This window comes from Panthera pardus, unplaced genomic scaffold (genome assembly GCF_024362965.1).
Source record: "Panthera pardus isolate Hobbes unplaced genomic scaffold, ASM2436296v1 HiC_scaffold_13, whole genome shotgun sequence".
In the NCBI taxonomy this organism is placed as follows: domain Eukaryota; kingdom Metazoa; phylum Chordata; class Mammalia; order Carnivora; family Felidae; genus Panthera; species Panthera pardus.
This window is the reverse complement of record NW_026526688.1, coordinates 41,198,761-41,211,816: the sequence shown is the minus strand read 5'-3', so window position 1 is coordinate 41,211,816 and position 13,056 is coordinate 41,198,761. Positions and strand designations below refer to the sequence as shown.

The 13,056-nt window shown below is 45.0% G+C and overlaps 1 protein-coding gene and 1 long non-coding RNA gene across 21 annotated transcripts in view; one reads left to right on the top strand and one right to left on the bottom strand.

The window, feature by feature from the left end:
- ANK1 (ankyrin 1) overlaps positions 1–13,056 on the bottom strand; it is a 219,338-nt gene that overhangs the window by 133,000 nt on the left and 73,282 nt on the right. The window contains exon 1 of one of the 20 annotated variants that reach the window (XM_053901034.1): positions 3,243–3,355. The exons of the other annotated variants lie outside the window; for them this stretch is intronic. Within the exon in view, the coding sequence (XP_053757009.1) occupies positions 3,243–3,269 (27 nt within the window). The 5' untranslated portion in view covers positions 3,270–3,355. Of the gene's footprint in view, positions 1–3,242; positions 3,356–13,056 lie in introns of those variants that run through there. 20 annotated transcript variants of the gene reach the window in all.
- On the top strand, positions 5,233–12,520 carry LOC109262274 (uncharacterized). Its single transcript, XR_002077695.2, has 2 exons — positions 5,233–5,364; positions 12,191–12,520. It is a non-coding gene; the product is annotated as an uncharacterized LOC109262274 (long non-coding RNA).

The following is a 13,056-nucleotide window of genomic DNA, read 5'->3' as shown; positions in this document are numbered from 1 at the left end:
ACTCTGCTTTCAACATGCTCACACCCGATAAGCTTTCCTGACAGCTAGTGTTCCAGAACCACCGTCTGCTTTATCCGTGTGGAGGTCCAAAGGAAACAGGGAAGGATCAGCAGCTGTGATTACAAATTACTGTACTGCATATGAATTGTGATTTTATAGAGGCTTCCATTTTCTATTTAATTTTACCCATGGCAATTTTTTAAGTAAAGAGCATCTGTGGCACTACTTATTTTCTCATTAAATTGGAGAGTGTAAGGGAGAAGGGGATTATCAATACCCAGGTATGGCTATGAAATATATCATGTGTAACTATGTCAACAAGCAGTCCTGTGTATCCCAGAGGAAAAAAGGCTGAGAACAAGTGCACTAGAGGTCAGTGATGACTCCGCTGCCACACTCTAGTTCTGTTTCATAGCCCATTCCTGGGAGTTTGGTTTCAAAGGCGTTAGGAAGTCACAGGTAGGGGAAGAAGTCAAATGATACTGTTTGTCTACCCCCAAGATTGTGTAATGCTTCTTGTCTCAGAGTAAAAATAAGGTCCTTACAATGTATACAAGACCCTAGGTGTTCTGCACCCCTACCCCCTCACTAATCTCTCCCTCCTATCACCTCTCTGACCTCACTCCTTCAGAGTGCCCTCCTCCCTCTGCCCCAGCCACACTGGTCTCCTGGTTCTTCCCATGGCACATGCCTGCCTCAGGACCTTTGCATTTACTATTTCCCCCAGAGTTGTGAATGGCTCTCTCTCCCCCACCTCCTTCAATTCTTTGGTCAAGTGGCTTTTTTTTTAAGGACATACAAAAAACAATATTTTTTTATTTTCAAGAATGCTGCTAGCCAAGAGTATCATGTTTGTCAGTGCCCATAACACATTTAACTAGCCATTTTACAAAAGTTTCCCCCCCAAATCATAATGGACAAATACAATCATCAGCAGTTTGACACAAGAAATGCTGGCCACACAAACAGCAGAGGCCTGATTCAAATGTCATCAAACCAACTTGGCCAGCCAGAAAGAAAAAGTGTCCAACTCAATACCATAAGAATCTGACACAGATAACTGCATACCCAAGTATCATGAATTCTCTTGGATTCTACAGGTAATCTGTCTCAACAGTGAGAACGTTAACTCAAAAATCTGTAGCTTCTCATAATCAACAAAGTTTAGTATTTAAGATTCTTGACATCAAACTAGAATCCTTATTAATGGTCATGTGGAATCTAAGTTTGAAACATAACAGCCAAAGTGAACCTCACTGAGACTTTCTCTGAGCACCTTATTTACACAGCAGAATTCCCCAGGCTTCCTATCCCCTTGCATGTTCCTGTCCCATGCACTCCTCATCTTTCAGTAAAGAAGTACTCATTTATTTTGTTTTCAGTCTGTCTCCTTGTGCGGCTGGAATGTAAGCTCCACAAGGCAGGGATTTGTGTCTATTCTGTTCCCTGCTATATTCCCAGTGCTGACAACAGCACCTGACAGAAGCAGGTACTTGATGAATGGTTATTAAATGTTGAACAGACCTTGAGGACAAAGATTTTCGGTTACTTTACCTTTAGGAAGCACCCTATTGTCTTTCTTACTTTCTCTTTTATTTTTTTGGTAACAGCAACAACAACAACCAAAAAAAAACCCAAAAAACAAAAAAACCTTGCCTTTCTAAATACGCTTCACTTAGATGAAACTCAGAATAAGTCAGCTGATTTTGCAAAGACACTGGCCACATCATTTTGGGGTAAGGGGTGACAACCTGAGTTTAGAAACTAATTGACCACTGAAGTCCAGGGTCCGCTGAGTTTATGTGACCCTGCTTATAAAAACAACCCTCAAGGCTTTTGTTTCCTTTCCTACTGCTTTCACATTCAGCTGCCCAGCCCACCCAGTAGCCAGAAAGAAACTGACACACACAAAAAATGTGGCTCTCCCAAGGCTATTTGGTTGGTGAAAGCAGTCATGCTCCCTTTAAACATTTGTTCATAACCCATTCCTTAATCCTACAAGACGCCGTGCTCGCATTTGGGTCTGAAGACAGTTCCTGCAGCTCATGTGCCACTCACCGTCACCTCCCTAAGCTCTGAGGTCTGTTATGGAACAGCCTCCAAAACTCACTTTGAAACTGTGGTCTAGGGTTGCCCAGTGAAAGGAAAAGACTCAGATGCACTGAACCTGGCTCCTGCTTGCTGCTGGTGAGGCTAAGTGGGAGTCCCCTGGTTCCCCACAGACCCTCCCCTTCCTGGGGAAGGAAATCTATCATCAGGAAGGCAAATTGTAAAGATGCTCAACCACTAAAAACATATTCCCACTTAATATGGTTTTCCCTGTACCCAAAGACTCTTACACAAGTTAGAAGGGGACATGTTCTCCCAGACGATTATACCGGGCTCCCTCTGAGGATGTGGCCTAGGGTCCAACTCTGGCCTCTGAATCCCCCACTAAAACCAACAACCTCACTGTGACACAGGACACGTTAAAGACAGCAGACCTGCCACGCTGTTAGATGGTGATATGTCCTATCACTACAGGGAGAATTGGAGGTGGGGGGGAATAGCTCCCTGTAATGCTCCGTTGCCGTTTAAAGAATATCTATCAGACCCTAGCTCCCAGAACCACTCTGAAGCCTTTTGCCCCTCTTTCTTAGACTTTTCTCCCTCTAGTAAGTTAACAACACAAATCCAAAGTTCAGTGTTTCAAGAACAATAAAGGTGTGACAATGAGGTGACTGGCTTCTGTGCGCACTGAGGAAAACAAGCAAGCCCCTTCCCAAGGAGGGTACCCAACCCCCACCCCCACTTCCCTCAGAGCAGCCCACATTCTCAGGTGCCCCTATTGTCCTTCAGGGCCACCAGCCTGTGAAAACACACCTGAAAGATACACTGCTCAGCAGAGTCAAAGGAAAGCTTCTAGAATCTCAATAGACCAAATAAGGAATATAATCTGAAGATTATTCTTCCCAACCCCTAATGCGGGCAGAACATAATTCAGAGAACCAGGTAGGTGGAACTCAATTTGACAGCAAATCTCAGGCTGTAAAACATATGAACTGGACTAATTGAGTCAAGCAGAGGCCACCTGACACCATCAGCAACCAAGCAAATGAGTGCTGACGCCCTTACAAAGCCTGGAGCCCAGGGGGTGCCCGTAGATGAGCACACAGACGGCTCTGCTCTCTGGCACCCCCTGGCCGGCTCCTCGCCCTTCCCGAGCACCACTCCTCCCTTTCGAGCTGCGGCTCAGAACTCACTTTGAGGAAGCCTCTCGTTAAGGACATGCCGGTCCCTAACCAGGATCCCTCCGGGGGTCCGTCGCGGTCTGCTGTGGGAACAGCTGGGGCTTCGGGACGCGCCGTGCCTGTGCCGGGCCTGGGCCGTCTGGAGCCAGGTGGCCGCAGAGCGCGGCCCTCCGACGGCCTTATCGGCAGCAGAGGCTCCCTATCGGGCTGCCCCGGAGCTCAGCTCTCGGGCGGAGGGGAGGAGCCCGCCTGGGGCTCGCAGATTACGGCAGCACCCTCGCCGGCTCCCGCTCCCCCACCCTGGGCGCCGGGCCCAGCTCACCAGGCCGCGAGCGGGGTCGGCCAGCCCCTTCCGAAAGGTGCGCCGGAGGGAGGAGGCGAAGGGAGCATCTGCTCGCCACCTCTCCCTCCTCTCCCTCACGGGCCGGCCGGCGGGCCGCGGATCCTCCAGAGGCAAGGCCTCCCAGAGGAGGCTCCAGGAGACAAAGACCCCAGGAGGGGGCAGCGTTCCGTGCATGGGAAGAGGACTTTGAGGGAGCCGCTGGCCTTCTGTGCTAACCAGCCCCTGGTGGGCAGGGGCCTGCGGCTGTGGCCCTGTTTGTTTGTTTTTTTTAATTTTTTTTTTCCAACGTTTTTTATTTATTTTTGGGACAGAGACAGACAGAGCATGAACGGGGGAGGGGCAGAGAGAGAGGGAGACACAGAGTCGGAAACAGGCTCCAGGCTCCGAGCCATCAGCCCAGAGCCTGACGCGGGGCTCGAACTCACGGACCGCGAGATCGTGACCTGGCTGAAGTCCCACGCTTAACCGACTGCGCCACCCAGGCGCCCCAATGTGGCCCTGTTTTTAACATGCTTTCACTGGACGGCCCCTGTGTTCCTGAATTGCTGATTTGCAGGGAATCTGGGCACAACCTTAATAATATCAGGGCCCAAAATAACAAGGTTCCTGGGAACCAGAGGTGAGTCACCACAAACAGCCGCTTAGAGGGAAGGGGGGCCAAGGCAGCTCCCCACACCACAGCTTCCAAGAGGTGGGGGCTGCCCACAGAGCCGGTGCGGGGCCCATCTCAGGCCAAGCTGCTGCAGGCGACGCTTGGGAAGGCTTCTTTTGCAGTATCCGTCCATCACACAGTGGGATGAGGTGGCATCGTCCCAGAGTGGCTTTATTCGTGAGAACACTGTGCCCTGGAGTAGCAGTTGGTGGCTGGCAGAGGGGACAGATGACCCAAAGGATCGGAGCTGAGCTGTAAGGCCTGGAGAATGGCAGTCTCCCTGGGGCCTGGGAGTGGCTTCACCTAGATGGGGCTGCCATGTATGTGAGATGTATCCTGGTTTTCCTCTCAAAAGCATATTGACACCTCTGTGGTCGTCCTGCCCAGGAAGGCTCACTCTGTCCTCGCTCACATGCCTCTCAGCCTCCCACTAGACTGAGGCTGGTCCAGGTCCCCTGACAGGCAACCATCTGGCTTAGGAGCTTTTCTGCAGATCCAAACGGTCCTGTTGTGAGGGCACAGCTGCCGTGGAAAACGTGACCGAGGGCCACTCCATGACCCTCTGTTTTCCACAGCAGCTGGAAAGCACCCCAGTGCAGGCTGGTCTCCAAGCTGACCAGCACCTGACGTGGTGTGGGGAGGGCAGAGCAGGTTCTGGGCCCCATTTTGACTAAAAATAACCACCACAATCATTATAGAACAAGTCCTTACAGATGTCTTTTGAAGCATATAATAAGAAACAATGGCTTTTGTTTTTTAAGGGGCCCAGAAGCCTAAAAGATGTGAAAGACGCCGGTCATGTTAGGCATGACTTCAACCAACTCTACCACAGGACAAATGGTCTTACTTGCCAACAAATATTGGGCTAGCCTAGTCCACCATGCAGAGTGTTGCCCCGCACCTCACTTAGGTGTAGGAATGGGTTTGGAATCGATCATGTGTGGATTGGTACATTGCACATTCTCAGTAAAGGTTTCTGGAATTAATGCATGGTTGTCACCAGCAGCATGATAAGAGCAAGAAGCCATTTCACCAACCAGAGAAGAGGAAAGACTGTTTTTCTCTTCAGAGTTTCCAGTCCCTGAGGAAAAAAGGCCAGCAAGGAAGCATGGAGTATAACACAATTTAGAAAATGCCCTGTAAGTAGAAACGAATGTCAAATCTTTGGCAAGGGTAGACCGTCAGGCAGGCTTGATGCTTTGTGTGAGGTCCTCGTGTGGTACTTCCTGTGGCAAGACAGTCCCCCACAGGTCCCTGAGCCCTAGACTCCAGCAGCTGAGTGACTCGGGGAGCTGGGGCACCTCAGAATTTAATCCCAGAACCACATGCCCCCCAGGCAACCCAAGGTTCTTCTCTCGTGGATACATCAAGGCTGGGGGGAAGGCCAGGCACATGTGGGGCAAACTAACAACAGGCTCAAGGGATCAGGACCCGCCACGCCAGCAGCTGGGTCTCAAAGAAGTGGACCCACAACATGCGTGATCCCCCCGAATTCATCCCTGGAGCAGCGTTCCCTGGGTCAGTCAGGCAGGGATGGGTGCTTTTTGTGATATGGGCTGAAGTGACATTGTCACTCCCTTTACAGCAGACTTCTCTCAAGAGCTTTCACAAGCTCTCTGCCATGTAATACCTTTTTCTTTCTTCAGTCTCTCAAAGGGAGCCACAAAGCTGTCCCAGCACGTGATGTGCAAGCCCAGGCTATTTCGAGATTGGGAGGATGCCTTGAAAATTCAGCACCGCCCTCTCCCCCCCGCCCCCGGTCTTTCACAAGCCCCTCTTCTCTTTGTTTGGTTTATATATTTACATACGACTTTATATCCAGTGCTTACTGTGTGGCAGGCACTGTTCCAAGCACTTGACATTCATTTACATAATTCTTACAATTCATTTGTGAAGAATTATTTACTATCAGTAGGCCCAGTTTATAGATGAGGAAACTGAGGCATGGAGCAATCAAAAAACCCACTTAAGAACAGGCAGAGCCAGCTTCCAGCCCAGGCAGTCTGAATGTAGGGTCTGGAGCCCAACTGGGTTATTGTGCTTTAGGATCAACACTTTAATTTTGTTCATGGTTTGCCAATCCATTTTCCTTCATACTAATCAATATTAATATATTTTGTTCATTAATTATCAATTAATTAATTTTTCTTAATACTAATATATTCATTCCATTACTAATAAGTATATACTATAAGAATTCAACAACTGTTAAATGTTGCAAGTACTGTTGTTTTGGTATTTTTTTTAATGTTTATTATTTTTTTTAATTTTTTAAAAATGTTTATTTATTCTAGAGACAGAGACAGAGCGTGAACAGGGGAGGGGCAGAGAGAGAGGGAGACACAGAATCTGAAACAGGCTCCAGGCTCTGAGCTGTCAGCACAGAGTCCGACGCAGGGCTCTAACCCACGAACTGTGAGATCATGACCTGAGCCGAAGTCGTACGCCCAACCGACTGAGCCACCCAGGCTCCCCTGTAATGTTTATTTTTGAGAGAGAGAGAACGCAAGAGCGGGGCAGGGGCAGAGAGAGACTGAGAAATCCTAAGCAGTCTCTGCGCTGTTAGTGCAAAGCCTGAGGCAGGGCTTGAAAACACGAACCGTGAGCTCATGACCTGAGCCAAACGAAGTAGGATGTTCAACCAACTGAGCGACCCAGGTGTCCTTCTTGTGTTGGAGTTCTATTTTTCAAAGATGATAAATAAGTCAATAGAAAAAGGTTTTAATGGGTTTTTATTATGAAACCAATAAGACATCCTCATTGAAAAACATACAGTCTTTCATCTGGTTCCTTTTATCTCATGTCCCCACCACTCCCCAGACAGTTGTCAACACCATCCCAAACTTTGTGTTCATCAGTCCCTTGCTCCTCTTTCTAGTTTTGCCACCTCTGTATGTATCCTTCTGAACAATGTATTGTTTAATTTTGCATGTTTTCTGACTTTGAATAAGTGGAATTATGGAATAGCTTCTCCAGCTATTTGCATTTCTTATGCAACATGATGTTCCTGAGATTCAGCCAGGAGTGGTTTATAAATTTTCACTGCTGTACAGTATTCCATTGTATGCAAACACCAGGAATTATTTATCCATTTTACTGCTAATGGAATCTGAACTGTCTTCAGCTTTTCTCTATTAAAACATTACCCCACAAGCATCCTTGTAAGAGCTTCGTGCTGCACATGTGCAAGATTTGTCTAGTGCACACATGGGCGGGAGCAGAATCCCTTCCCTGTAATGTACATACATCTTCACTTTTACTGGATAACGCTGAGCTGTTTTTTGAAACTGGCTGCTCAATTTGTACTCCTAATAGCAGGTGGTGCCATTGCTCCTAAAGTTTGTCGGACTTTTAAACTTTTGTGAAACTGGCAGGTGTAAAATGGTATGGCATTACAGTTTTAATTTGCATTTCCCTAATTACTAAGGTGGTTGGGCAGCTTTGCACATGTGTATTGGCCACTTATTTTCCTCTTCTGCAAAATTACTGTTAAGCAGCCCTTTGCCCATTTTTCTGTTCTGTTGTTTGTCTTTCTCTTATTGATGTGGAGGAGTTCTTTCTATAGTCTGGATAGGAATCATTTATTAATCACATGCATACAAATATCTTCTCCCAGTGTGTGGCTCATCTTTTTACTTTTTAAAATAGTATCTTTTAATGAACAGAAGTTGTCAATTTTAATGTAGTTAAATATAACAATCATTTCCTTTGTGACTGGTGCTTTTTCTGTCATGTTTAAGAAATCCAACCCTAGGGGCAGCTAAGTGGCTCAGTCATGTTGAGTGTCCGACTTCAGCTCAGGTCACGATCTCACAGTTCATGAGTTGGAGCCCCGCATCGTGCTCTGCCATCGGCACAGGGCCTGCTTTGGATCTTCTGCCCCCCTCTCTCTCTGCCCCTCCCCTGCTCATGCTCTCTCTCTCAAAAATAAATAAACATTAAAAAAGAGAGAGAGAGAGAGAGAGAACTCCATCCCGAACCTGAGCTCATAAGCACATTTTCCTGTATTATAAATATTTTATAGTTTTGATTGTTACATTTAGATCTTTCAATCCACATGGCTTATTTTTTTAAAAAAATTTTTTAACATTTACTTATTTTTGAGAGACAGAGAGAGACAGAGCACGAGCAGGGGAGGGGCCGAGAGAGAGGGAGACACAGAATCCGAACCAGACTCCAGGCTCTGAGCTGTCAGCACAGAGCCCCATGCAGGGCTTGAACTCACAAACCATGAGATCATGGCCTGAGCGGAAGTTGGACACCTAACCAACTGAGCCACCCAGGCGTCCCTCACATGGCTTATTTTTGTGCATAATATGAATTAAGAGTTCTATTTTTTCCCTATAGAGCCTTGATTATCCTAGCACCATTTATTGAATAACCTGTCCTTTCTCCACTGAAGTGCAGCACCATGCCCATTATGGTGGTGTCTCTACGTACACGGACGGGTCTGTTGGGGTCTCTCTCCTATTACCCTCTGGCCTGTGCATCTATCTCATTGCCAGTATCATGCTGTCTTCATTGCTATTGCCTTATCTTAAGTTTAATATTGTTCGTAATAAGTCTTAATGTCATCTTGCTTTAGTCCTCTTTAAGAGTATCAAAGCTTCTCTTGGCCCTTTGCTCTTCTACATACATTTAGGAAAATGCCACACACACACACACACACACACACACACACAAACTCTCTAGGGATTTTGACTCCAACTACATAGAATTTGTTTATCAATGTCAAGAGAAGTGACTTTATGATATTGAATCTTTCAATTCTGTATACTGTGTATCTATATACACATTCACGTCTTTAATGTCTTATAATTTTCTCCATAAAATATCTTTCCCATTTTTTTAGGTTTATTCCCTGGGATCTGGTCATTTTAATGCTGTTAAAAGTGAGATCTCTTATTCTATTTTTATTTTATTATTACAGTGTATAGGAATATTATCAATTTGTATCTTGAACTTGTAACCAGCAGTTTTGTTGAGTTCTTTTATTAGTTCTAATAGTTTCTGTCCATAATTCTCTTTGACTTTTCTCTATAGACAGTTATTATTCATAAATGAGGACATTTTGGTCCCTTTTGCTCTTTTTATACCCCTTATTTTCTTTTCTTGTCTTATTACATTGGGTAAGACATCTAGTACACTGTTGAACAGAAGCAGTGATGGCAGCATATTTATCTAGTCACTGACTTAAATGTGGCTGCTTTTAAAGCTTCACCATTAAGCATGATGATGTGTAGGTTTTTGTGGATACCATTTATTAGTTAAGGAGGGTACTTTCTAGTTCCAGTTTATTAAAAGCTTTTAATCAGGATTGAATGTTGAAATTAAAGTTTTTGTTTTCCTTTTCTGTGAAGGTGTCGCATTGCATTAATAGATTTTTCTAATGCTAAACTATCCTTGTATTCCTGAGTTAAACTCCTCTTGGCCATAATATATTACTTTTAATATAGCACCACTGATTAGAGTTGTGACTTTTATATAGGATTTTTGCATTCATAAATCATACTGGTTGTATTAATTTGGTACTGCTGCATGACAAATTACTCCAATCTTTTAGAAATGTAAAATCACACAAATTTCATACTTCACAGCTTCTGGGGGTCAGCAATTCAGGACCAGCTTATCTGAGTCTTTCATGAAATTGCAGTCAACCTGTCAGCTGGGGTTGCAGTCATCTGCTCGCTTCACTGGGACTGCAGACTCCACTTCCACAGTCCTCAGATGGCTCACTCAAATGGCTATTGGCAAAAAGCTTCAATTCCTCATCTCGTGGACCTATCCATAGGGCTACTTACGTGTCTTCATAACATGGCAGCTGGCCTCCCCCAGAGTGATTCAAGAGAGCATGACAGAAGCCACAAGCCTATTGATGATCTAGTCTGGAAGCCATCACACATCATCACTTCTACCATATTCTATTTCCTAGAAGCAAATCACTAAAATCCAGCCCACACTTGAGGGCATGGGCATTGGTCAAAGGAAGTGGATCAAAGAATTTGTGGACGTATTTTAAAACTATGGCATTGGCCTATTATTTTATTTTCTTATATTGTCTTTGGTTGTCTTACCATCTACACTAAACTCATAAATGAGCTGGGGGTGGGGAGCTTTTCTTTCTTTTGTGTCCTCTGCAATGGTTTGTCTAAGAGAGGCGTTCATTGCTGCCTACAAAATCAACTAGTTCTTATGTCTTTTTCAAAGAGATAGTGACTATCGGGGAGGGAGGTTGCTGATTTGCTGGATTTAATGTTATACATGTATTCAGGCTATAAGCTTGTTAAGAGATCAATATCTGGGGAACATATTCCAGACTAGGAAAACTTTGTTCTCACTCTCTTAAACCTCACACATCTTTATGTACTCAGCACTGGCCTAAAGTGCTGAAAATTCTCACATTCAGGCAAAATGTAAAATAGAGAAGCAACCTCATTCTTTTAAACAAGCACTTCAGGATGAAGAGTTGGGGGAATTGAAAGGTGAAAGAGGTTAAATAATAAGCACTTAGTTAATAAAAGATAACCCAATGGTAGACTCCCACCTATTCTGGTAAATTTAGGATAGTAGCTTTCAAACGTTTTGGTCTTAGGAGTCCTTTACCTCTTAAACATAATTGAGTACCCCACAGAGCTTTTTGTAAATGTGGGCTATGTTTATCAATATTTACTATATTAGAAATTAAAATGGGCAGGCAGCTGGCTGGCTCAGTGGGTAGAATATAGGACTCTTGATCTTAGGATAGTGAATTTGAGCCCCATGTGGGGCATGGAGCCTACTTAAAAAAAAAAAGAACCACTCTTTTGGGGTGCCTGGGTGGCTCAGTGGGTTGAGTGTCTGACTCTGTTTCAGTTCAGGTCGTGATCTCACAGTTCATGGGATCGAGCCCCGTGTCAGACTCTGCACTGTCAGTGCTTGGGATTCTCTCTCCCTCTCTCTCTGCCCCTCCCCTGCCCGCATGTGCATGTGCACTCTCTCTCTCTCTCTCAAAATAAACATTACAAAGATATATAGATATAAAGAAGTTAAAATTGAGAGTTTTAAAAACTAATATTTACTAATTCATTTGGACATAGCATTTCACATAGCCCATTTCACATTAACATAGATAAAATTTTTATGAAAAAAACTACATTTTCCAAAGCAAAACAGAAATTTACTAAGAAGGGGATTATTGCTTTACATTTTTGCAAATCTGTTTAATGCCTACCTTAAGAAAAGACAGCTAAATTCTCATATCTGCTTCTGCATTCAAGGTGTTGCAATATGTTGTTTTGGTTGAGGTACCGGAAGGACCTGGTCTCACTCAGATATGTAGTCAGGGAAGGGCAGGGTGTTTTCACAGTGTTTTCTATTAATCGTGTACATTCTTGTTAGTACACCAACACTCAGTCAGTCTTCTCTTAAGGTTAGTTGCAATGTGAATCTCATTGAATATCAATGAACTTTTTTTTAAAGTTTATTTATTTTCAGAGGGAGAGAGAGAGAGTACGTGCGCACACATGCACGCAAATCAGGGGAGGGGCAGAGAAAGAGGGAGAGAGAGAGAATCCCAAGCAGGCTCCATGCTCTCAGCACAGAGACCCACATGGGGCTTGATCTTAGGAACTGTGAGTTCATGACCCGAGCCAAGTTGGGCACTTAACCGACTGAACTTTTTATGTTCTTTCCACCATGAGAGAATGAACAGGAAAGGCCAAATGACATCTTAGTAAGAGTGAGGACAGTCTTAGCCTCAGGACCTCTGGAAAGACCTGGGGGTGCGCCCTGAGTCCTTTGAAACTGCAGATTTCGGCACTCAAATATTCTCTGATGCTGAGACTCACGGACCCAGAGGATGAGAGACTGGACGAGGACTCCTGTGTCCTCATTGTGGAAGGGAAACTGCAGCCCCCGACAGAATGGGATTTGTCCAGGGTTTTTGCAGAGCAGAGTTCCCTGAGTCCCCTGCTCTTTCCACTACAGGGGGAAAAACCAGAAGGAAGATCAAGAAAAGGAAGAGGAAGAGCAGCAAGTCAATGTTCTAAGGTAGCAGACCACCACCGACTCCACTTCTGATGGTTTTATGTGCTGGTGATCCAACTGATGGCTCTTCCAGGCCCTTCTTTGCCTCAGAAGTCCCTTGTTTATGCCTGCATTTGACCTTTGTCTTAGTCGGACAGTCTCACCACCAAGAGACATGAGAAAAAGCCATCGAATTCAAATCAATAAAACTGTACTTCTTATCCTTTTAAGAGGAGGGCTGGAAGAATTAAATACTTGACCATAATAATAGTAGCATTTATTAAGCACTTACTATGCACTTGTGTATGCATTCATTCATTCACTCTTTATTTCTTTCCTTCTTCCTTCTTTCCTCCTTCCCTCTTTAGTCTCTCTCCTCCTTCTCTCTCTCTCTCCTTCCTTCCTCCCTCCCTTCCTCCCTCTTTCCCTTTCTTTCTTCTTTCTTTCTTTCCTTCACTACTCACCAAGTACCTGTTATGTGCCAGGCATGTTACAACGTACACAATGGTAGAGAAAACAGACACAGTCCAAACACTTCACATCCATTATTCACTTATTAATCCAACAATAGGTGTGGTAGGCACTGTCAGAATGCCCATTTTAGTGATGAAGTCACTGAGGCAGCAGCGGTGCTTACCGACGTCACAGAGCTAGTGAATGAATCTGGGTCTAACTCTGCAGCTGTTCCCTGTAAGCACAATAGTATATTGCCTCCAGAATGGCTGTGAGCCACTGGTAGTTTGTCTGAATTTATGCCTCCTGGAGTCCAGCATGGAAGATTGGGTCATTGCGCCACCCCTTTTGACTCTCTCACCTTCCTTCCCTGA